This window comes from Dreissena polymorpha, chromosome 1 (assembly GCF_020536995.1).
Source record: "Dreissena polymorpha isolate Duluth1 chromosome 1, UMN_Dpol_1.0, whole genome shotgun sequence".
Classification (NCBI taxonomy): domain Eukaryota; kingdom Metazoa; phylum Mollusca; class Bivalvia; order Myida; family Dreissenidae; genus Dreissena; species Dreissena polymorpha.
This window is the reverse complement of record NC_068355.1, coordinates 186322547-186349248: the sequence shown is the minus strand read 5'-3', so window position 1 is coordinate 186349248 and position 26702 is coordinate 186322547. Positions and strand designations below refer to the sequence as shown.

Below are 26702 nucleotides of genomic sequence, written 5' to 3'. Positions count from 1 at the left end.
AAAAAATTGGGTACGAAAAAAAATTGGGAACGAAAAACATTTGGGTACAAACAAATTGGTGACAAAATAATACAATGGATGGTTAAGCAACTTAAAAATTTCAAAGGGCCATAACTCTCTAAATAAATCATCTAACCCGAACCCACTTATAACATGCGCATGTCCTAGAGGTAGTTAAGCTTCCCATAAAGCTTCATTGTATTCCAGTCAGTAGTTGGGGAGAAATAGCCCGGACAAGACTTGCACGACATAAATATGTACTGTTTATAGAAAATTTTAAAGGGCCATAACTCTGTGAAAATTCAACCGACCATACCAGCTGATAATATGCACATCTCCTGTTGGTAGTGAAGCTTCCCATGAAGTTTCATTGAATTCCCATAATAAGTTGCTGAGAAATAGCTCGGACAAGAATTGCACTATAAGTTCAATGGGAAATTTCAAAGGGCCATAACCCTGTGAAAAATCATCCGACGAGAACCGGCTGATAATATGCACATGTCCTCTTGGTAGTGAAGTTTCCCATAAATTTCATTGAATTCCGGTCATTGGTTGCTGAGAAATAGCCCGGACAAGAATTGCACTATATGTACAGTTAATGGAAAATTTCAAAGGGCCATACATTGTAACTCTGTGAAAAATCATCCGACCAGAACAGGCTGATAATATGCAAGTCTCCTCTTGGTAGTGTAAGTTTAATTGGAATCCAGTCATTAGTTGCTGAGAAATAGCCCTGACAAAAATTGTGCACGGACGGACAGACAAAGCGGCGACTATATGCTCCCCCCTTAAAAAATTTGAGGGGAGCATAATAAAGAAGTTGTGGAAATTTAAAGGTGGTACACAAACTTTAAAATAGATTTATCAATTACATGTATATGCTTATTTTTAGTGAAAAAAAGGCCATTATTGTTACAAAATGCTTGATACAGTTATCTGCTCTTGTTTATACATTGGGGTCATGTTAGTTAAGAAGCAAAATACATGTATGAAAGCAATATGTCAAGGGACAAAGAAAATATTTGAGGTGGTATGCAAACTTTAAGATAGATTTATCTATAATATGCATATTCTAAGTGAAAAAGGGCCTAATTCTGTTTAAATGCTTGATACAGTTGTCTGCTCTTGTTTATAGATTGGGGTTATGTTGGTAAAGAAGTATGCAATATATAAAAGCAATATGTCAATGGACATAGGAAATATATTTGAGGTGGTACGCAAACATTCCAATGCGTGCGCCGACGCCGGGGTGAGTAGGATAGCTCCACTATATATATTTCATATATAATAGTCGAGCTAAAAAGTAAATATACTATAAACAACAAGCTAACCTCAATCACAACTTTAATGCAATGCAGTAAAACAACTAGTGACCTGAAAATCAATAGGGGTCATCTGCGGTCACGATCAATGTACCTATGAAGTGTCATGATCCTAGGCAAAAGCGTTCTTGAGTTTTCATCCGAAAATCATTTTACTATTTCGGGTCACCATGACCTTGACCTTTGACCTTGTGACCTCAAAATCAATAGGGGTCATCTGCAAGTCATGATCAATCTACCTATGAAGTTTCATGATCCTAGGCGTATGCGTTCTTGAGTTATCATCCGGAAACCATTTTACTATTTAGGGTCAACATGACCTTGACCTTTGACCTAGTGACCTGAAAATCAATAGGGGTCATCTGCTAGTCATGATCAATCTACCCATGAAGTTTCATGATCCTAGGCGTATGCATTCCTGAGTTATCATCCGGAAACCATTTTACTATTTCGGGTCACCGTGACCTTGACCTAGTGACCTCAAAATCTATAGGGGTCATCTGCAAGTCATGATCAATCTACCCATGAAGTTTCATGATCCTAGGCGTATGCGTTCTTGAGTTATCATTCAAAAACCATTTTACTATTTCTGGTCACCGTGACCTTGACCTTTGACCTAGTGACCTCAAAATCAATAGGGGTCATCTGCGAGTCATGATCAATGTACCTATGAAGTTTCATGATCCTAGGCCCAAGCGTTCTTGAGTTATCGTCTGACAACCACCTGGTGGACGGACTGACCGACCGACAGACATGAGCAAAGCAATATACCCCCTCTTCTTCGAAGGGGGCATAATTAAAAGAAAATGCAAGGCTCTAAAAACCAATGCACCAACTGAAAGGTTCGATGATTATATTCTACATTCTCCCATTATTTTGTTGAATAAAATTTAATGCAGATCTTTACTAAGCAAACTAGAGCTTTGTCACAGACGTGACAAATACCCCCACGTGCCGCATTGACACAGACTATTTTGCATGCTGTCTTCACAAAACAAGAGAATCAAATTTATGGCGATTTTTAAGAATGATAATGCCATTATCATTTATTGACATTTTGACCTTTGAACTCTTGAATTATTTAGCATGACATGCAGTCCAACTTTATGGCAATTTTTTTACTTTTGAACTTCAAGTGTGACCTAGACCTTGGAGTTATCGACATAATTCTTTCGCATGACACATCGTCCAATGACTGTGAACAAATAAACTAGAAATGGCGCGGCAGAGGCCGACGTGTATCCCCACGCCGCATTTTGACTCAGGGGTGCCCCAGGGTTGGTAATCGGGCCATGCATAGTTGAGATTATCCGTATTGCCATAAGAGAGGTTCAGTATCAATTTGAAGACATTCGGTGTAGTCTCCGGTGCACTCAAAATGTGCAGCTCCATGAGATACATATGCATGCCAAATATCAAGTTGCTATCTTGAATATTGCAAAAGTTATGATGCAGGTTAAAGTTTTGGGACACACACACACACACATACAATGACAGACAGGCCAAAAACAATATACCCCCGATCTTTCGATCCGGGGGCATAAAAATGAGTAAAAATCTCTGACCCGGCCCCACCTCAACCCACATAACTTTTGACCCAGGGGTCAGATCAAAATTCCAAATACTAGTAGTGCAGGGTCGCACATATGCTCATAGCTACCATGTGTGTAAGTTTCAAGGTTCTAGTGCTTATAGTGTAGGAGGAGAAAGTGGCCAGGACGGACTGACAGACAGACGGACGGAAGACGGAGATAACCACAATATCCCCACTTTTTCTCCGAAAAGCGTGGTGATAATGAAGCCTAAATGAAAATTTTTCTAAAATTTTAGATGTTAAGTTATGGCAACAGTTTTGTTTGTATTGCATAGGGAAAGGGTTCATGTTTTATAAATGAGTAGGGCCGTTCTGTCAGATGTAATCACTTTTTCACAACAAAAGATGTTAACCAAATGTTTTGATTTTTTTTTTATAAATGTACATGTCTTTTGCACTTAATAAAATCTCATTAAAACATGTTATCGATATTTTATCAATAAACTTGATTTTCGGTAACTTCGAAGGGACTTCCTTCAAACTAAAAATACCATAAAAGCGGAAAGTCTCGTCCCTGATTAGCCTGTGCGGACTGCACAGGCTAATCTGGGACGACACTTTACGCACATGAATTAAGCCCAGTTTTCTCAGAACAAGACACATATAATTCACTGTTCTTTATTTAGACCTTGCTCTCTATATATTAAACATTATATTCTCTATATATTGGACCTTGTTCTTTATAAATTAGACCTTGTTCTTTTTATACTTTATACATTAAACACGATGTCCTCTTACTTGACCTTCCTCTGTAATACAATATATCCTCTATATATTTTGGTAATGTGTCATTAAATATGAATGAAATAATAATAAGTGCTGTACCGTTGTTTATCGAAGGTTTTAAATGGTTTTCAGTTTAGATGTGTAGGAATTGTACCACAAGGGTGACAGTCTGCGTGGTTTAATTATAAGTGTCTGAAAGACTTTGTCATCCATCATATTTGACATTTGACCATGTTCAACTTTTATTTTGGCTTTTTTTTTCAGTTGCTTTTGAATGCTTTATTAGATCGAAATTTAATCATTAATTCTGCTATAATGTAAGTTTGTTTTCACTTTCTGGAGGTTTATAAGAACATTCATTTTGTGTCCCAAGTGTACATGTACAACATTTAATAACCAACTTCAGGCTAACATTGAAGATTATTGGAGAAACATTTTGATTAAAATTGACATTAATTTGAGAAGAGGAAATGTATTTTTTTAATAATGTTATGGTATAGTAAAATATACTTCCCACACATTATCATTTATATGCTTATATTTTTCTTCTGAAGACAAAATATGGAGACATACCCATATAATAAAAGTAGTTCACCCCCAGAGTGAAGAAACCACCTTTTTCTCTTGGAGATTACACCCCTCTGTGTACTTCTTTCCAGAAAATTAGTGCCTTTGTTTATTTTTTAAAAGCTATCACCTGTCCATCAAACATGATAAAAAGTTCGTACACTTGGGACAATGCTATATTTGTCTTGCAAAAAAAGTTCACAAGGTTTTGGCATCAAATTTTCAGTACATCTAGTGATAAGCATTAATGGTTTGAAGAAAATGATGTAAAACCTTGAAAATTCTATCTTATGAAAAATTTAAAATAACTTTCTTGCAAAATGTAAACTTGGGACAGGGACAAATTCTGACCACATTTGGTATTCAGCTGTTCAAAATTTACATGAACAAATAATTGTATAAATACCTGTACAAATGTGTAGAAAAAACATGTGACAGGTTAAAAGGACACTTTTTGCCTATAAATATTGAAGCACTTGATGATGCCACCTCTTAATATACGTGAAGAGAGTTAAAAATTGTGGCACAAAATTGACAAGAACATCATTGCTTTGAACACTTGCTACAACAGATATCAACCTAAGTAAGAAGCATTGTTTTATTTTTCTTAAAGCATATGCATTTTTATATTCATTAAATGATGGCAATTCCAAATATTTCTGAAAAAATTATTGAAGTATAGAATTGAAAATTGCCTTTTACATAAAATGTCACGCAAAACCAGTACACTTGGGGCAATTTTAAGGATATTTTTCAATTTATTTTGTTAATGAAGCAATTTATTGAGAAGAATTTTCACATTTAAGTTAATCACATGGAAACACTTCTGTAAGATTGAAAAAGAACTCAAACATGCTTAATGGTAAGAAAATAAATGCATGTTTTATTTAGGCTTCATTATTTTTTAAATCACCCATAGGATATGATGCGGCATTTGTCTTTACGGAATATAAAAAAAATCAATCATTTTTATCCGGAAGTTGGCTCTGTAATAAATTTGCTATTCTGTGTATTCTTTTACCAAGCTTGATTCGGAATTTTTGAAAACGCGCCATGGTGATTTTCTTTCACCATTAAAAATAATAGTTCACGGATTCAAACCATAATTCCTGTATAAAGACTTTAAGTGAATTCTGAATATTGGGGTTAAAAATTATGCTATTAATAGAAGAAAAATACATTAAAATTTAAGAATTAATCTGTTCTTTGACATTCTATATGCTGATAACAGAAATATGCTATTATCAGGTATGCTAATAAGTGGAATCCAGAAATTATCCTTCAGTCTGACAGAATTTCGTAGCCTGTCAGACCAAACATCTGACAGATTATTTAACATTTTGCGGTGTCTGACTTGGCTTCTCACTTTTGAGTCCATGATTCTAAATGTTTTAGATTCAACACTAGTTTCCTCAACCTCACGACATCAGAGCTCCTGTGATGCAAATATACTTAAGTGGATTAAAGAGATATTTTTTTTCACTGCAAATTGCGTTTAGTTCCTCATTTCTAGTTAAAAACAAACCTGTTACCCTCCGATTGACTGTCAATTTAAACAGCAAACTCCAATACATATTCCTGTTTGTATTCTTGTATGAAAATGTCCACAACATATGGGCGTAGTTATATGGGAACTGAATATTCAAATACATGTAGGTTAAGAAGTACAGTAAACGACATGACAAAATGCTGTTAGGACATATCATCATCCTTAATTCTAAACCAGCTATACATGACATTATTCTTAAGAGGGGCATTTCAGAATAAAGATAAAAAGATACAAACGATTCGCAATGGAAAAATTATTTCCTGCAAATATTTTTTATCGAAATTATTTCCGTCAAGACATGTTGTACAATAGCATGCCATGGTTAAAATGAGTGTGTAATACAATGCCTAAACTCTTTTTGCAAAGTTTGGGAAGTCTGCTTTAGGGACATTTAAATGGAAGGACAGATGAAATGTAACTCATTATAGTGCCACCAATATAATTATTATGCATTTTTTTCGCAGTTCAGAGCTGAAAATAACATCCCAGAACTTAGTTATGCACTGCCAAGTTATTCAATAAATAGTAAATTGTAAACATTTCAATTATGAAAAATTAAACAACTTGTAATTCAGACACAACTCACATTTTACCTGTTGTTAGCTTTGAACAAGCTAATTGGCCTCGATGCAAAATAATTTACATTGAAATTGAGAAAAGTCCTCGAGAACTCAGTGCCCCTGATAATTATTTGGGAAATAGGGTTTTCAACCATTGATTTTGAAAATTAGGGTGATTCCATTCTTCATATAGAGTGAAATGAGTAATAAAAATGCATACCTTAAAATAATTGCTGATTTACTTCCGTTGACGCTGCACACTTGTATTGATTCAATATAACTGTAAACTATCATCATAAATTTTAATAAACTGACGTTTCGTAATATCTTTAATCCTTGAAACTGTCCATGATATAAACTTTAAAAAATGTCGACAATTTCTAACCAATGACATGCCTTTTTATACTTTTGACAGGTTTGTTAAGTCACAGATTTTCCATCATGTTTTTTGGATGTCAACTCAACTGCTGTACTGCACAATTTCTAACAAAATCGATAACACGAATGATTCGGCACTTATTGGCTCTTGCTTTCTTGATTCGAAAAAGTTTGCGATCGGCTGATAATTGGCGCAACAATCTCGGACGTCTTTCGACCTCTCTTAGCTATTTTTATTTCGCATCGTAATAGAAACTGAAAGTACAGACGCTTTACAAATACATGCACAATGAGCGACGAATTAGGTCAGATTGAAAACGCATAGCGTTTGAATAACTATGACCGTTTGCTGAGCTTGCTGAATGTAAGCGTCACCGCGTTAGGATTATAATTCCAAAGAGAAAATACCTAAAATGAGCAAAGCATTTTTAATCGTAGTTTTGTATCGTTAATTTTACGAATTTGCGTAAAAGTCAAATTGGTTGCGTTTTCAAAACTCATGATATTGTATTTCTTTGCATTTTTAAACATTTTAATAGGGTGAAAGACGCAGATACGCAGCTTATCTGGGGCACTGAGAACTGGTTAACAGACATGATATTTTGGATAATTGTAAAAGTTAGGACAGCAGATATACATGTATGGGGAGAACGAGAAACGTAAACAATGTTAACCACAAAGGCACAATCACAGGCAATCGGCACCTGTGTCGGAAGCAATTATTAAGAATCATTAAGAAAGTAAATCGATAGAAACAGAGAACCTACACGTGCGCACCCATTGAGCAATTCTCATCAGTCATCGTCGTGATTTTCGCAAAAGTTTTAACAGCCGTTAGACAATTATGATCGATTTTCTTATTAAGCGAATGGCAACAATTTTTTGATCGACTAGTTTGCAGCCAAAATATAAAGCACTTACCGCGTGTCAATGATAAACTTTAAACAGGTCGTCACATAAACTTGCAGAAGATGTGAAAAGGCACCATTATGGCGGCAGCCATTTTTTCCAAACAAACCAGTTTCGCACCAAATGGCAAATATAACAAGAGTTCTGATTGGCTAATGCCATAATCTAAAAATAAATGCTGGTCGAGCAGGATTTTTCTGCTCGAGCAGAAAAAATGCTGGTCGAGCAGTAAATTTGCTGCTCGAGCAGCATTTTGCTGGTCGAGCAGCATTTAAATGCTACTCGAGCAGCATTTTTTTCTGCTCGAGCAGAAGTTAAAGTTTCGACCCCTTTGGTATCCCATACTAATCAGGGACGACACTTTCCGCCTAAACTTGATTTACGGTAAGGAGGGACTTCCTTGAAACTAAAAATAACATAAAAGCGGAAATGGTCGTCCCTGATTAGCCTGTGCGGACTGCACAGGCTAATCTGGGACGACACTTTACGCACATGCATTATGCCAAGTTTTGTCAGAACAAGACTCATTTATCATCCGATGAAAATCGATGGTATAACAACGGAAAATCGATGGTATAACAACGAAAGTATGGACATGAGGTCTTTACTATCGCTATTTTTGGATCAAACACGGATTTTTCAAAAAATTGGAGAATCTTTTTTTTTTCAACTACGGAAGAACAAAATTGTCAAAAAATGCTCTATTTGATTATTTTTTATAGAAAAATGTAGGTAACAATAGGATAATTAGAGCCTTGCACTACCACGGTTCTTAGCCCCGAATGAATCTCTATCCAAAACTCACATTTATATTTATATAAGTCCGCGCTCTGAAAAAACGAGTCTTAATGCATCTGTGTAAATCGTCGTCCCATAATGATATTTGCCAGTGCAGTCTGCATATGCTACACAGGGACGACTCTTTCCGTTTTTTTGTGTGGATTTTTACGTTGAAAGGGAGTCTCTTCCTCGCGAAAATCTACATATTGCGAAAAAAGTCGACCCTGATAAGCCCTTGCGGACTGCACTTTAGGCACATTCATTAACAGGGTGCACAGTCAACGGGGTTTGCCGGGTTTTACACACGTTTTTTTTCTTGGCGATTTAAGCCGCCGGTGATACCAGCACTTCCGGCGAGCGGAACGGCTATCAACGACGGTCTACAGACGACCGCTGCAATTCTCCACACGTTCAGAGTGACAGACAGCGATGACGCCGTAACGTGCTTCGTGAGACCGCCTCAAAACGCCCGTTTCGAAGTGGTAGCCGCCACTAGCCCAGGTTGCCTTTCGTCGAATTTTTATGTTACAAAAGTGGCTAAACTGAAATTAATTTTATTTTATGTAAAACACATTTGAAATGAATTATAACTCAATACCGCATTGTCTCGTGTTACGAGTATAAGTTAATATCCCGTTTTTTGGAATAATTTTCTCGTTTTATCTAGATTGTATCCAATTTTCTTCAACTATTCATGAGCCTCGCTCTAGGAAAACGGGACTTAATGCATGTGCGTGAATTGTCTACCCTGATTAACCTGTGCAGTCCGCATAGGTTAATCAGCCACGACACTTTCCGCTTAAAATAAATGTTTGAAAAACACCATAAAAGCCCCTTTTTTTCAGAATGCGGGTCATGTTTCTGCACGTAAGTTTCTAAAGTATATCATGCCACGAGTTACTTTCTTCTCCCGCTAGAGCAAGAATCTCCTTTCCTCCAGTAGTCAGTAGACAAACAAAGTCCCATAGTTACTTATTTCGGCGAGTTATTTTTTAACCGACCGATGCCTTATTATTGTTTTCAGCGTTCAATATTCGCGTTAAAGCGGGGGCGACTTTATCGGCCGCCGATGGACCTCACGTCATAAACGTGGATTGTTCAGATAGCGTCAACACCGTCAATTCCACGTTCACACAGCCAGCCTGTATTAAGGCGGTAGGCAATTTTATGTTACCCCCCCCCCCCCGAAAACAAAGGGTTTATTTACAAGTGTACTGTTACCTATTTCACTTTGGCCGCCGACTTTTGTTATATCATGAATGAAGCGTTCTATCAAGCAATGATGTATTACGTTTATATTTACCACTGCATTGGTATTTCACTTTAGCCGCCGACTTTTGTCTCCGGCATGCCCGGAAGTTCCGCGAGCATCTCTGACGCCACTTTCACACAGACGTTGCTCGGGAAATTCAATACTGCCTTGCTATATGAGCTAGCTTTTATAACGACGCGGTACCGGGTTCGATCCCCGTCCACCATGGGGATCGAACCCGGGACCTCCCGGTTCCAAATCAGGCAGACACTCTACCGCGTCGCTATAAAAGCTAGCTCATAAAGCAAGGCAGTATAAGTTCTCCTTATACCGAACCCTGCTACTTTAAGAGGGTTATTTCGCTTTGTCATGTTATGGGGCAGCCTATAACTGCATTAATATTGAAGGCTTGATAAGTTATTTATAAATAGAGGCATTTTTGTAATAGAGCAGAGCTTTGATTCTGGCAATTCTTTCAAATTAAACATCGACATTCGTGACATTTCACAGATAACGTTTTATATAATATGTAATTGTTTCCTCACGAATATCCCAAGCTTGGTTAAATCGCGGCCGCAACTGAGTCTTTTCAAATTTCCTTGTAAACGGCCATCTAATCTGACAGTTTCTTCTTTTGCTATGTCTAACAATGCAGTATGACGTCATTAGTGTGTACAATATTACGTAATATATGTGTACAATATGACATCATGTATGTGTTCAGTATGAGTCATGTTAACGTCATATATGTGAATAGTGTGGATCAGCTTGACGTTATTTTTTTGGTACATTATGAGTCATGTCATATATGTGTATAGTATGACGTCATATATTTGTTTAACAGAGTTTGAAGTTTGGATCAAAAGCACCGTAACTCAAGCATCTATCGACTTCAACGACCAGACCGTTCCGTTGCCGTTAACGATAAAATGTACTGACGGATACGTCGCGAATGATATCACGGGAACGTTTAACGTCAATATTGTCGACGAGGTTTGTATGGAACTGTTTGAATCAGCAATTTTTTCATATGTTTATCTATTTATGCATACCTTTCAATACCAACTCTATAAAAATAACAACAACACTTTCATGGGCGCTACGTAATTTAACGTAAATGGATTTTAAACTAACATAACAGACGTGACGTGTCAAGGTCAAAGGTCAAGGACACAATTCATGTTTTTGAAAATATAATTAAGTTGGACCAATGTAGGTTTATAAAAGGAGCAATTTCGGAAACGTTTCGGAGCACAGTATGCATTAAGAAATTAAAAGTAAAAGGCACGAATTAATAGGTATGAAATTTCTGTTCAGATTTTTAATGTACTTCTTGACAGATTTTCGTATTAACGTAAAATATAATTAAATTGAATAAGTAACAAAACTATAAGATATGGGACTTTTTAAAAACATAAACACAAAGAAAAGATAAAATAAGATCGTGCCGTGAGGATCGAACATAAAGGAAAAACTGACTCTGTACTTCTGAACCACGAATGCTTTTGAAACTATTACGTAGTTTAAACCATATGTCGGTGACACATTGTTTTGCTTCGACTAACAGCGATTTAAACGCTTTGTAATTTTTGTACCAATAAACAAGCATATACGTTAACTATTTTAATCAAGTTGGTAGATATATCTTGCCTGTTTGAATATTATGAAAACTAACTTTTTGAATAAATGATTCTTTCATTTTTTTCATTTTTTATTTAAATCTTCATTTCGCCACTTTGAAAAAAATCATTAAATAAATCTATATTAACAATAACCATATTATCTTTCAAAATCATCAAAAAAAAGTCATGACTAGCAAGCAATCGTCATTTTGTCAGAAGATATATTTTAACGTAAAAAAAGGAATTTCACAAGGATGTCCACTTTCCCTTCTATAAATTATATGCATCGTTCTAGAAAACTGGGCTTGTGCGTGAAGTGTTCACCCAGATTAGACTATGCAGTTCGCACAGGCTAAAAAGGGACGCTACTTACTGCCTTAACATAATTCTCGTGAAGAATAGAATTAATGTTATCGTCTCTGATATGTCAGTGCGGACAGCACAGGCTAAAATGTGACGACAATTGACGCGGATGCTTTAAACCCTGTTTTCCCAGAGCAAGGCTCATATACGTATTGCCCATTTAAATTACAGTTAATTGTTTAACTACAGCCCCCAGTGATAACCTTACTACCCTCTACCGGAACTTCCATCAACGATGGTTTGCAGGCGGCCGCGGCGATCATCCATACGCTCAACGTCACCGACAGCGACGACGTTGTCACGTGCTCCACACGAGCGTCGGAATCCACCTTTTTTGAATTTGTAGCCACAACTAGCCCTGGTACATGGTTTCACAATTACCCCCACCTTTTAATCGCTTTTTATTAACAGTGTTAACTTATTCTAGTTTGTCGGCATTAAATTTCTTGTGTTATCAAAAACGACATGAAAATGAGCGAATTTTTAATTTCCAAACAAAAACATAAGTCGGACTGTGGAATCGTATATTCGAAACCAAGCCACGAAATCAACGATAATTCATGAGTTTCCTTGGCATGCGCGTTGTGTAAAAATGACGTCTCTATCAAAAAAGGTGGCAAAATACACAAGCGGTTTACGAAAAACAAGATTTTCGTTTTTTTTAGTAGCATAATAATTTTTGCCATTGCTCTTGATGATTCCAATCGGTTTAGAATATCGATACTTATTAAAGGTTTTGTTATAAAATCGGAATATGACCTTTAATACTGATTTTACAGTAATTGCTAATTAACAGAAACGTCGATCAGAGCCGCCGTTTTGTTTTCTATAGTTATTTGTCTAGTGATGTAAAGTTGCTTGGATTGCCTTGTCAGTATGCACTAATATGCTCTCTTTTCCTACTGAAATATAAGCCAAACGTTTTCAACACAGATTCAAACAGTTCGTTAAATTCGTGATAACTATATATGATGCGTATAATATTCACAAACAATGTCTGTAATGAAAATGAAATAAAACCACTTTTCTTTTCAGCGTTCAGTATCCGCGTGAAAGCAGGAGTGACGTTGGCTGCAGCTGTCAGTCCGTACGTCATGAACGTTGATTGCACAGATGCCGTAACCGCCGTCAGTTCAACGTTCACCCAGCCAGTCCTTGATAAGGTTCGTAATGCTGTTGTGGTATCGAAAACAAAATTGAGTATCCATTGATGTTTGTATAAAATTTAAGAGAATTACATAAGAATTACAAAACTGAAACATATTTGAAAATTGGTTAAACTTTAGTGAAGTTATGCCAATTTGAACATTAAAAAAAAAAAATTGTTTTTTTCTCCGCGAAATCTTCAAAAATACAATACAAATATCTTACATTGCTGAGCATGTTTTTCCAGCTGAAAATATGATAGTCCTTAAACATGTTATGACGATTTACAAGCATTTCATGCGCAACACTGTCAGGAGGGGAGCTATATTTTAAATTAACAGGACCTAGTTGTTCTCAGGCCTCAATAAAATGAAACTTTGATTTATGTTTAGCCACCATATACAGAGCAGGTAATCACGTGATAGTCAAGCTGACTACGAATATGCCAAGACAGTTATTTTTCGGCGTCTTATACCCTTTAAAGCCGGCCGAGTTGATGTTGGTATATATTGCCTATTTTTGTTATGTGTCGCAAAAAGTGATTATGTGTCAAAATGTGAATGTATTTATGTCAGATGTGCAAAAGATTTGGTCAAAATCGGTCAAGAAATGCCCAACATCAGTACAAAGATAGGGCTTTTCAATTTCTGTCCATGGACAGAAATGATCTATATTTAAACACGCGCGGGTCACATGTAAAACCACGTGATTCACTCGAGGCGTGGACTGGAGCATGAAAATAAACACACAGACTCGGAGCACAGGAGTTGGGCGCGTAGCCAAGTCACTTAAACACTATCAATATGTCAAAAAACAACATTTTTCATCATTTTGACAAAAACAAATCTGATAATATATATATACCTTCTTCAACACTTTTTTAAGCCATTAAGTGCCTAAATGGCGGTAGATTTTCGTAAAATATTCACATTTTGTTATGAAAGGTTGCCTAGTGACGAACAATGACCACAAACGGCTACTTGCCAAGATAAACTACAAGAAAACACTTCTAGAACTCGTAGAAATGATAGGCTGGCTCTCGTCTGACCGAATGTTCAGTGCCGATTGTATCAAGAGTAAAAGAATCGAAATACCCCAGCTACCGAACATAATCCGCATAATTACAATAAACAAATAAGACTTTATCAACTAACAACACAGACTTGTCTTTTGCCCACACCAACCACTAATATAATCGTTATGTTTTAATGTTTATTTCAATCGTGAACGATGATTCCGTCCTTCACCTTACACTATTTATCCAACTATTGGTTCCGCATCTCAGAGTAACCGAATATCTGAAACCGAGAATCGTATTCAACTTGAGCGTCTGATCGACATGGAGCTGGAATCGAAATTACCGATAAATAAAAACCCGATTTACCACGATTTCGCCGTAATAACGCAAACAAAAGGAAAAATCTGTGTTGTAAGTTAATAAACTAGTATTTGTTAATTGTACTAATGTGGATTATGTTTCATAGCTGTGATAGTTTGATTTTTGTACGTAGGTGATTTTCCTGTGTCAAAAGATACCTATCCTGTTTATAAATAATATATCATAGTTTTTTTTTTCAAAATGATTAAAAATCTTGTTTTATGACATATTGTTAGTTTTTAAGTGATTTGGCCACGCGCCCAGCATCTGTGATTTAGTAGCCGTTCTTTGTTTTGAAAAGCGCCGAAGTGGTAATCACGTGAAATTGGCGCTCACGTGACCCAAGGCGTGTATACGTCACAGGTTAATAATAGTCTTGAGGATTCCGTTAGGTACATGATTAAGTTTCGTATCTTCGATGCTTTTGGTATTTTTTAGCACAGTTTTTTCGAAAATCAGTATGGAAGAGTTAAGCTTTAGAATGTATCTTACGAATATTGATCAATTCTGGTCAGTTGAGAAAACCAAATTGTGAAAAATATCAACTCGGCCGGCTTTGAAACATTAATTATTTTTTAAATGACGCTCACTATTCAGCCATATCAGTAAAATGTTTTGCGTTTCATATTAAAATTCGCTTTATATCATGACTTTACTATCCGCCGATTTTCTTAGTGGAGCTGTAATTATGTCATCCCGCTAAGTTTTATGTTTGAGCCGAGATCTAGGAATGTGATTTAATGCATGTGCGTAAAGTTTCGACACATATAAGCCTTTGCCGCCCGCACATGCTAATCGGGCACTACATTTTCGCCCCAAACTTGAATTTTGCTCAGAAGAGACGGCATTTTTAAAGAAGATTACAATAAAGGCGGGAAGTGTCTTCCTTGATTAGCCTTGTACGACACTCTACGGACATGCGTTAAGTGGATTTTCCCAGAGCGTGATTCATGTGTTGCATTTAGGGTTTTATGCTTTCCAGTGGTTTATAGAGAAATATCAGTCAATTAAAAATGACAATGCACTGTTTCAAACAGTGAAAGTATCAGTGAAATGACGTTATTGTTTATATGTCGTGATGCTATTATTTTAGAGTAATTCTCCAGGTTAAATACCAAAAAAGTCATTTGTAAGCATAAAATAAAATTCAATTGCTTTGCTGGAAAATCGATTTAAATTCACTCGTGATCATAGATTTGTTTATGTGATCAAGCCTGAATTAAAATCCATATTCTACCAGATGCACCAAATATCCTCTATTTCTTTTATTCCGAGTAGCCGCCGACATTTGTATCTGGGATTCCTGGGAATTCCCCTGACGTCTCAGACGACAACGTGATTGCGACGTCACTGGGAAAGTTCACAACTACGGACCCTGATACCACGTGTTCTGTGACGTTACCTGTGACAACCGTTTATGAGATCAGAAAAGTGGCGTCACCGACCGATCCCCAGAAACCGGGTAACAATTTAGAAAAAAATAAATGGGCCGCGCTCTGTGAGAAAGGGGTTTAATGCATGTGCGAAAAGTGTCATCCCATATTCGCCTGTGCAGTATGTATCAGGAACGACACATCGCTTTTATGATATTTTTCGTTTAAAAAAAGTCTCTTCTTAGCAAAAATATCAGTTTAGGAGGAAAGTGTTTGCCGGATTAGCCTATGCAGACTGCACAGGCTTATCTGGGAAGAAACTTTGCGCACATTAAACCCCATTTTCACAGAGCGGTTCGCTTAATGTTTTTTTAAGGGAGGCGCCGTAACAAACATACCACATAAGTACACATACCACATAAGTAAACATAACACATATGTAAACATAAAGCATAAGTTAACATAACACATAACTAAACATAACACATAAGTAAACATGACACATAGGTAAACATAGCACATACGAGCTTCGTTCTTGGAAAACGGGGCTTAATGCATCCGCGTAAAAGGTCGTCTCAGATAAGCCTGTTCATTCCGCGTACGCTCAGACGACATTTTCCGTTTTGAAATATTATTTCGTGAAGGCTGAAATCTAGAACCATAGTTTTACAGAGTTTGAAGTGTGGATCAGTAACGCCGTTACCCAGGCGTCTATCGACTTCAATGACCCGCCTGTTTCCCTTACGTTAACAATCAAGTGCACTGACAGGAACGTTCTTAATGACATCACGGGGACGTTTAACGTCAACATTGTCGACTCAGTAAGTTGCGTTCACGTTATAATAGGGTATGGGAATCCTGATGAATTGCTTGGAAAGCACTAAACTATTTGTATAAATTTAAAAACTCTTTGAAAAACGACCAGCCCTGATGGTTTAAAATGCACTTTCAAAAACTGCTGTACATCGTTATATATGTTTATTTAAACAGTGACACTTCGACTCGATCGGAATCCACCTTTTTTGAATTTGTAGCCACAACTAGCCCTGGTACATGGTTTCACAATTACCCCCACCTTTTAATCGCTTTTTATTAACAGTGTTAACTTATTCTAGTTTGTCGGCATTAAATTTCTTGTGTTATCAAAAACGACATGAAAATGAGCGAATTTTTAATTTCCAAACAAAAACATAAGTCGGACTGTGGAATCGTATATTCGAAACCAAGCCACGAAATCAACGATAATTCATGAGTTTCCTTGGCATGCGCGTTGTGTAAAAATGACGTCTCTATCAAAAAAGGTGGCAAAATACACAAGCGGTTTACGAAAAACAAGATTTTCGTTTTTTTTAGTAGCATAATAATTTTTGCCATTGCTCTTGATGATTCCAATCGGTTTAGAATATCGATACTTATTAAAGGTTTTGTTATAAAATCGGAATATGACCTTTAATACTGATTTTACAGTAATTGCTAATTAACAGAAACGTCGATCAGAGCCGCCGTTTTGTTTTCTATAGTTATTTGTCTAGTGATGTAAAGTTGCTTGGATTGCCTTGTCAGTATGCACTAATATGCTCTCTTTTCCTACTGAAATATAAGCCAAACGTTTTCAACACAGATTCAAACAGTTCGTTAAATTCGTGATAACTATATATGATGCGTATAATATTCACAAACAATGTCTGTAATGAAAATGAAATAAAACCACTTTTCTTTTCAGCGTTCAGTATCCGCGTGAAAGCAGGAGTGACGTTGGCTGCAGCTGTCAGTCCGTACGTCATGAACGTTGATTGCACAGATGCCGTAACCGCCGTCAGTTCAACGTTCACCCAGCCAGTCCTTGATAAGGTTCGTAATGCTGTTGTGGTATCGAAAACAAAATTGAGTATCCATTGATGTTTGTATAAAATTTAAGAGAATTACATAAGAATTACAAAACTGAAACATATTTGAAAATTGGTTAAACTTTAGTGAAGTTATGCCAATTTGAACATTAAAAAAAAAAAATTGTTTTTTTCTCCGCGAAATCTTCAAAAATACAATACAAATATCTTACATTGCTGAGCATGTTTTTCCAGCTGAAAATATGATAGTCCTTAAACATGTTATGACGATTTACAAGCATTTCATGCGCAACACTGTCAGGAGGGGAGCTATATTTTAAATTAACAGGACCTAGTTGTTCTCAGGCCTCAATAAAATGAAACTTTGATTTATGTTTAGCCACCATATACAGAGCAGGTAATCACGTGATAGTCAAGCTGACTACGAATATGCCAAGACAGTTATTTTTCGGCGTCTTATACCCTTTAAAGCCGGCCGAGTTGATGTTGGTATATATTGCCTATTTTTGTTATGTGTCGCAAAAAGTGATTATGTGTCAAAATGTGAATGTATTTATGTCAGATGTGCAAAAGATTTGGTCAAAATCGGTCAAGAAATGCCCAACATCAGTACAAAGATAGGGCTTTTCAATTTCTGTCCATGGACAGAAATGATCTATATTTAAACACGCGCGGGTCACATGTAAAACCACGTGATTCACTCGAGGCGTGGACTGGAGCATGAAAATAAACACACAGACTCGGAGCACAGGAGTTGGGCGCGTAGCCAAGTCACTTAAACACTATCAATATGTCAAAAAACAACATTTTTCATCATTTTGACAAAAACAAATCTGATAATATATATATACCTTCTTCAACACTTTTTTAAGCCATTAAGTGCCTAAATGGCGGTAGATTTTCGTAAAATATTCACATTTTGTTATGAAAGGTTGCCTAGTGACGAACAATGACCACAAACGGCTACTTGCCAAGATAAACTACAAGAAAACACTTCTAGAACTCGTAGAAATGATAGGCTGGCTCTCGTCTGACCGAATGTTCAGTGCCGATTGTATCAAGAGTAAAAGAATCGAAATACCCCAGCTACCGAACATAATCCGCATAATTACAATAAACAAATAAGACTTTATCAACTAACAACACAGACTTGTCTTTTGCCCACACCAACCACTAATATAATCGTTATGTTTTAATGTTTATTTCAATCGTGAACGATGATTCCGTCCTTCACCTTACACTATTTATCCAACTATTGGTTCCGCATCTCAGAGTAACCGAATATCTGAAACCGAGAATCGTATTCAACTTGAGCGTCTGATCGACATGGAGCTGGAATCGAAATTACCGATAAATAAAAACCCGATTTACCACGATTTCGCCGTAATAACGCAAACAAAAGGAAAAATCTGTGTTGTAAGTTAATAAACTAGTATTTGTTAATTGTACTAATGTGGATTATGTTTCATAGCTGTGATAGTTTGATTTTTGTACGTAGGTGATTTTCCTGTGTCAAAAGATACCTATCCTGTTTATAAATAATATATCATAGTTTTTTTTTTTCAAAATGATTAAAAATCTTGTTTTATGACATATTGTTAGTTTTTAAGTGATTTGGCCACGCGCCCAGCATCTGTGATTTAGTAGCCGTTCTTTGTTTTGAAAAGCGCCGAAGTGGTAATCACGTGAAATTGGCGCTCACGTGACCCAAGGCGTGTATACGTCACAGGTTAATAATAGTCTTGAGGATTCCGTTAGGTACATGATTAAGTTTCGTATCTTCGATGCTTTTGGTATTTTTTAGCACAGTTTTTTTCGAAAATCAGTATGGAAGAGTTAAGCTTTAGAATGTATCTTACGAATATTGATCAATTCTGGTCAGTTGAGAAAACCAAATTGTGAAAAATATCAACTCGGCCGGCTTTGAAACATTAATTATTTTTTAAATGACGCTCACTATTCAGCCATATCAGTAAAATGTTTTGCGTTTCATATTAAAATTCGCTTTATATCATGACTTTACTATCCGCCGATTTTCTTAGTGGAGCTGTAATTATGTCATCCCGCTAAGTTTTATGTTTGAGCCGAGATCTAGGAATGTGATTTAATGCATGTGCGTAAAGTTTCGACACATATAAGCCTTTGCCGCCCGCACATGCTAATCGGGCACTACATTTTCGCCCCAAACTTGAATTTTGCTCAGAAGAGACGGCATTTTTAAAGAAGATTACAATAAAGGCGGGAAGTGTCTTCCTTGATTAGCCTTGTACGACACTCTACGGACATGCGTTAAGTGGATTTTCCCAGAGCGTGATTCATGTGTTGCATTTAGGGTTTTATGCTTTCCAGTGGTTTATAGAGAAATATCAGTCAATTAAAAATGACAATGCACTGTTTCAAACAGTGAAAGTATCAGTGAAATGACGTTATTGTTTATATGTCGTGATGCTATTATTTTAGAGTAATTCTCCAGGTTAAATACCAAAAAAGTCATTTGTAAGCATAAAATAAAATTCAATTGCTTTGCTGGAAAATCGATTTAAATTCACTCGTGATCATAGATTTGTTTATGTGATCAAGCCTGAATTAAAATCCATATTCTACCAGATGCACCAAATATCCTCTATTTCTTTTATTCCGAGTAGCCGCCGACATTTGTATCTGGGATTCCTGGGAATTCCCCTGACGTCTCAGACGACAACGTGATTGCGACGTCACTGGGAAAGTTCACAACTACGGACCCTGATACCACGTGTTCTGTGACGTTACCTGTGACAACCGTTTATGAGATCAGAAAAGTGGCGTCACCGACCGATCCCCAGAAACCGGGTAACAATTTAGAAAAAAATAAATGGGCCGCGCTCTGTGAGAAAGGGGTTTAATGCATGTGCGAAAAGTGTCATCCCATATTCGCCTGTGCAGTATGTATCAGGAACGACACATCGCTTTTATGATATTTTTCGTTTAAAAAAAGTCTCTTCTTAGCAAAAATATCAGTTTAGGAGGAAAGTGTTTGCCGGATTAGCCTATGCAGACTGCACAGGCTTATCTGGGAAGAAACTTTGCGCACATTAAACCCCATTTTCACAGAGCGGTTCGCTTAATGTTTTTTTAAGGGAGGCGCCGTAACAAACATACCACATAAGTAAACATACCACATAAGTACACATACCACATAAGTAAACATAACACATATGTAAACATAAAGCATAAGTTAACATAACACATAACTAAACATAACACATAAGTAAACATGACACATAGGTAAACATAGCACATACGAGCTTCGTTCTTGGAAAACGGGGCTTAATGCATCTGCGTAAAAGGTCGTCTCAGATAAGCCTGTTCATTCCGCGTACGCTCAGACGACATTTTCCGTTTTGAAATATTATTTCGTGAAGGCTGAAATCTAGAACCATAGTTTTACAGAGTTTGAAGTGTGGATCAGTAACGCCGTTACCCAGGCGTCTATCGACTTCAATGACCCGCCTGTTTCCCTTACGTTAACAATCAAGTGCACTGACAGGAACGTTCTTAATGACATCACGGGGACGTTTAACGTCAACATTGTCGACTCAGTAAGTTGCGTTCACGTTATAATAGGGTATGGGAATCCTGATGAATTGCTTGGAAAGCACTAAACTATTTGTATAAATTTAAAAACTCTTTGAAAAACGACCAGCCCTGATGGTTTAAAATGCACTTTCAAAAACTGCTGTACATCGTTATATATGTTTATTTAAACAGTGACACTTCGACTCGATTGTTTTTCACTTGAACCCATGCAAGCAATTGCGCGTAAGCCTGCCGGCACACCTTTTATGTTGTTTGCTTTGGAGTTTAACAACGTTGTGTTTGAAAAAATGAGCCTCGCTCTGAGAAGACCGGGTTAAATGCATGGGATTTTCAAAGTGTCATTCCATATAAGCATAGGCGGAAAGTGTCGTTCCTGATTGCTTGGGAAGCTCCGGCTTTCCCAGATGTTTGTTTCATATATTGGGCATGTGGTCTTTGAATATTAATAACAATTATTGACTTGACGTGTAATTTTGTCTCGCTTAAAATTCAGCGAAAACCCGTGTCGAATGGCATCTAGTAACAGAAAATATTCCAAAGTGATGACGTAATATCCTGTGAAATGATTATATTATTTGACTTCAGCCGCCGGTTTTCACCGCACTGCCTGCGACCGGAACTAACATTTTCGACGGTCTTAAGCACGCCACCGAGACCCTTCACACGTTCAGCGTCACCGATAGCGACGACGCCGTTAACTGCTCTGCAAGAGTGCCGGAAAACGCCCTTTTTGAAGTGATTGCCGGTGTCGCATCAAGTAATAAACTGGAAAAAATAATAAAAAATTAAGCCTCGTTCTTGGGAAACTGGTTTTAATGCATGTGCGCTGAATGTCGTCCCTGAAAACTGTGTTTAATGCATATGCGCTGAATGTCGTCCCTGAGCGGACCCAGGCCAACAAAGGAACGACACTTTTCGCTTTTATAGGTTGTTTTTGTTTTTATGAAGTCGATTCTACACGACAATCCAGCTTAAGCGGAAAATGTCGTCCCTGATTAGCCTGTGTCGACTGCACATGATAATCTGGACGACACTACGCAGATGCATTAAGCCTAGTTTTAAACGAACGAGGCTCATGAAGTTTAAGTTTTATATGATACTAATGTTTCATTGGCTAAGTCAGTTCACGTCGAGGCGCCATTTTCTACTGTATGATATCACAGTAGCGTTTTTAATCATATCGTTATGTTGATATTAAAGTTGCCTGATATGATTTTTATATCCGGTTAGTTACTAGTAGGCGTTGTTTTATAATCAATAATATAATACTAGGGATCAACTTTTTAGTCATCTGTTTCAATAAAAAGGTAAAAACGATTCAAATTTAACAAAAAAAACACAACAATTTGATACTAAGATGTAATATATTTTAAGCACAAATGCCATGAAAAAAAACGTAACATACAAATGTAAAGCGCAAGTGCTAATGACGTTATGAATACATATATATTCTACCTAAAAAATCAACGTTCTAGCGATTATATTTTATTATCTGTTTAAAGGGGCCTTTTCACAGATTTTGGCATTTTTTTAACTTATTCATTAAATGCTTTATATTGGTAAATGCAAACATTGAATCGTAAAAGCTCCAGTAAAAAATCAAGAAAAAAAATTAAAAAAGGAAAAGAACATTGCCCGGAGCAGGTTTCGAACCAGTGACCCCTGGAGTCCTGCCAGAGTCCTGAAGTAAAAACGCTTAAGCCTACTGAGCTATTCCGCCGAGTACACATTCTTGACGTATTTTATACCTTATATAAGCAATCTTCGTAGTTTCACAAAATTTAACGACAAAAACAGAACTCTCCAAATTATTCAATCGTTTCGCGTTGCAACGCTTTATAATTTTTAGGTTTTAAAATCGTCAAAAGATGCATATAATGGCTATATTAGAGCATGGTTAATGTTCAGTATTACTGTTTCCTCACAAATATCATAACTAAAACGAAAACTTACGAATCTGAAACATCTTTTTTCAATTTTGTCAATTTACCAAAGCGTGAAAAGATCCCTTTAAAATGTGTTCACGGATGTATGATACACAGAAAAATAGGCTATTGTCCTATTGTTTTATAAAATATTATACTTGGCTCGAATATCCAAAGATAATATTATTATTTAAGCCTGATCTGATATATATTGCAATGCAAAAGGGCAGTAATAAATTATTATCTATACTTCTAGTAAAGATTAGTTCTTGTAAGTAAACGTTAAATGACGTCATAACTGTTAACAAGATGACGTCATCAAATGCATGTATACAGTACAGCATATTGTCCGCTTAGTGCTTTAGGGGTCTTTACTTGGATTTCTGCATCAGCGCTAATAACTAACATTTATAGAGATAATTGCCAAAAAAAAAGAGTGTCAAATAATCAGAACATTTATGGATTAAGTGAGTTTAAATCAAGAACATCGGTTAAAAAACCCACAAATATGTTTGCTGTTAAATACGTGCAAACGTCGATCAGTCTTCTAAAAACCGAAGAATAAAATAAAATAAAAGCAATCATATGCTTTCTTATAATAAATCTGTTATTCAATGTTTAATTTAAATAGAAGGTATCTGTTGGATTCGGTGGATTATCGATTTTAATTCACGAGTGATCATAGAAAATAATATTTTCACGAGTGGCGCAGCCACGAGTGTGCGCCACTCGTGAAAAAAAATATAATTTCTATGGTCACAAGTGAAGTAAAATCGATATTCCTCCGAATCCAACAAATTTTCTTTTTATTTTATGCTTTTTTTTAAGTTTATATACATTGTTAAAGAGTTTAACTAATGAATTTCGCTGGGATAATGACGTCATTTTGTAAAAAAAAATGACGTCATTTCGCAGTAAACAGTGAAAATTATCGATAGTTTTCACTGTTGATTTTCACTGTTTGAAACAGTGAAATTATAGGTTTAACGCACTGATATTTCTCTATAAACCACCGGAAAGCATAAAATAAATGTTGTTTCTTGTCGATGCAGTAGGATTATTTTACGCAATTTTCTTAGATTAAAACATTTTTAACACTGCGTGTGGACGCGCGCTTGGAAAACAAGGTTAAATGCATATTGTAAAAGTGTCTTCCCAGATTAGCCCGCCATTTTGCCTAAACTTTTGTAACTAAGGTGTCGACCCTGATTAGCTTGTTTGGACTGCACATGCTAATATAGGACGACACTTTACGCACATGCATTAAGCCCCGTTATCCCAGAGCGAGGCTCGTGTCAATATAACACATCGCTTGCACGTTTTCAGGGTTTACAATTAACGTAAAGGCGGGGGTAACGCTAAGAGCAGCGAACGGACCTTACGTCATCAACGTCGACTGCTCAGATGACGACAATGACGTCACTGCGACGTTCACACAACCAGTGATTGATACGGTAGGTTGTCTAACATGCGCAAATTAACTGGATTAGCCGTAAACCGATCAAACATTCCGGCATATACGCCTTCAATAATAGATGTTCAAGTAAATGTGGTTACACCGAAACCAAACGATACCAAACAGTCATCCCAGCTAATGTGCCTTCAATAATAGATATTCAAATGAATGTAGTTATACTAGACCCAAATGATAACAAAACAAAAAATCATATATATAAACTATACATTTGTCACTGAAAACAAATTTAAGGATGAGTAAATCGAAATGGTTTTGTTTCTTTGTCCAGGTTTTTTTCTGCGTGCAACTTTTCTTCCTTTTTTTCTTGCATTTCTCTGCATTTTTTTCAAGAAATGTATATGAGAATTACACGAATATATAACTACCAATTGTAGTTTTGTTCATTACATGCTATATTCTATTGTAGTATGTATTGGTACTGTTATGATATATTAATAAATAGTATGAATCCGTGTATGTTTATATGAATTTCTGAATCAAAGGTTTTAAAAAATCATCCCGGCAAATGTTGCCTCAACAATAAATATTCCCGCCTTTGTGGTTATTCCGGAACAAAATGTGAACCGGGAGTCATCGCGGTACAAGAGTCCTCAATAATAGATATTCACACAAATGCGCTTATATTAACCAAACGAAAACCCCAAAAGGACGCCTGGCCGTTAAATTGATTTTTTTTATTGTCCTTTTGTTTTGGCAGCCGCCGAGTTTTGTATCCGGGATCCCCGGAAGTTCCCCTAACGTCTCTGACTCCACTGTCACACAGATGTTACTCGGAAAGTTTACAACTACCGACCCGGATACGGCGTGTTCTGTGACGTCACCATCCACCACCGTGTATGAGATCAGAAATGTGACGTCACCGGTGAATGTTTCTCAACCAGGTGAATAATCATTAGAAACATTAGTGCTCCGTGTTTTGCATGTGAGCTTTTTTCTCTTTTTTTGCACAACAAAAATGATAAGAATAAAGTTTCCTCGTAGCGGAGTATGAAGAATGTCGGTCTGCTCACGAACAATCTCAAATCCCAGATAAACAGATAATCACTTGATAGTAAAAGTTACGACGTTCATAATCCCAGCTATAACAGAGGGGGTAATCACTTGATAGTAAAAGTGGCGACGTTCATAATCCCAGCTATAACAGAGGGGGTAATCACTTGATAGTAAAAGTGGCGACGTTCATAATCCCAGCTATAACAGAGGGGGTAATCACTTGATAGTAAAAGTGGCGACATTCTTGTCGAGACACTTATTTTTTGCCGCTATGGACTTCGCCATCTTGACTATCACGCGATTTCCCCCTTTGATAAGAATACGCACATATTTCTATGCAAACTCAGGATTGAGTCGTACTAGCAACTCAAAAAAGCTTTTATGAACACCAATTTAATTAATAAATAAATAAATAAATAAATAAAAAAATTAAAATGAACTAATAAATAATACATTAATTAAGAAAAGCCTCTAAGTTGAGTCAGATCATTGGCTTAAGTATGCTCAAGTTTATTCCTGATACTAAGCTATTATAAATTTACAAAACTCTTGCTTATTGGGAGCCATTTACTATTTACGGAAGTATCGCTGTTGAAAGTTGATAAAGTCTAGTAGTGTTGTTAAGCGGTCACTTCATTGTGCTTTTTTGGGACGTGAGTACGTTACCAAATAGAAGCGCCAAAAAGGTTTCGATAGGGAGAATAAGTGAATTTTTGTCTGACGAAACAACTAGGCATGTGCTTAAAGTATTGTCCTATTTTTTAGATGCATTAATCGCCCCTGATTAGCCTGTCTAGTCTAAAAGGGCTAATCCGGAACGACGATTTCCTCTTTAATGGAAGTCAGAATAGTTATATCACTTTAAGGTTGCTAACACTCTGTGCATGAATTGAACATAATACCAGTATTATTTGTTTTTAATATGATACTGTAATTGAAACAATTAAACGCTTCGATCTTTGAAAATCTTCGTTTTTCATAAGCTATTGAAAGTATGTGTGACAAGTGTGATTATTTGTTTTTTTTTTTAATGTCTCTTTTTTCGATGAAATACTCTCGTTATGCGCACAAGCAAATGATTTTTTGTGCTGTTTAATTCCTAGAATTTGAAGTCAGGATCTCTAGCACCGTGACTGAAGCTGCCATCGACTTCAACGACCAGGCCGTGCCGTTGACGTTAACGATACGGTGTACTGACGGCAACCCCGTCAACGTCATCACCGGGACTTTCAATGTCAATATCGTTGATGAGGTACGTCTGTAGGATACCGGAATCGTGGTTGACCTTAAAATGACTTTTTCATTCAAAGTTTGGTTAAATGACGGTTTTTAAAATAATTGTTATAGATTCTAAGATGACAGATT

The 26702-nt window shown here is 36.5% G+C and overlaps 1 protein-coding gene across 1 annotated transcript; it reads left to right on the top strand.

Moving 5' to 3' along the window:
* Positions 1-11979: 11979 nt before the first annotated feature.
* LOC127865040 (uncharacterized) lies at positions 11980-26601 on the top strand. The gene is made up of 8 exons (XM_052404926.1): positions 11980-11983; positions 12658-12785; positions 15425-15608; positions 20796-20944; positions 21528-21699; positions 24194-24321; positions 25042-25225; positions 26441-26601. The coding sequence occupies exons 2-8, from the start codon at positions 12717-12719 to the stop codon at positions 26599-26601; spliced, it is 1047 nt and encodes a 348-aa protein (XP_052260886.1). The 5' UTR covers positions 11980-11983; positions 12658-12716.
* The last annotated feature ends 101 nt before the right edge of the window (positions 26602-26702 follow it).

Excerpts from the sequence above, each read along its gene's own strand:
- LOC127865040 (XM_052404926.1), top strand. The coding sequence starts at position 12,717 with ATGAACGTTGATTGCACAGATGCCGTAACCGCCGTCAGTTCAACGTTC. Across the intron at positions 15,609-20,795 it reads GACCGATCCCCAGAAACCGG|AGTTTGAAGTGTGGATCAGT; the intron begins GTAACAATTTAG and ends ATAGTTTTACAG. Across the intron at positions 21,700-24,193 it reads GATTGCCGGTGTCGCATCAA|GGTTTACAATTAACGTAAAG; the intron begins GTAATAAACTGG and ends GCACGTTTTCAG.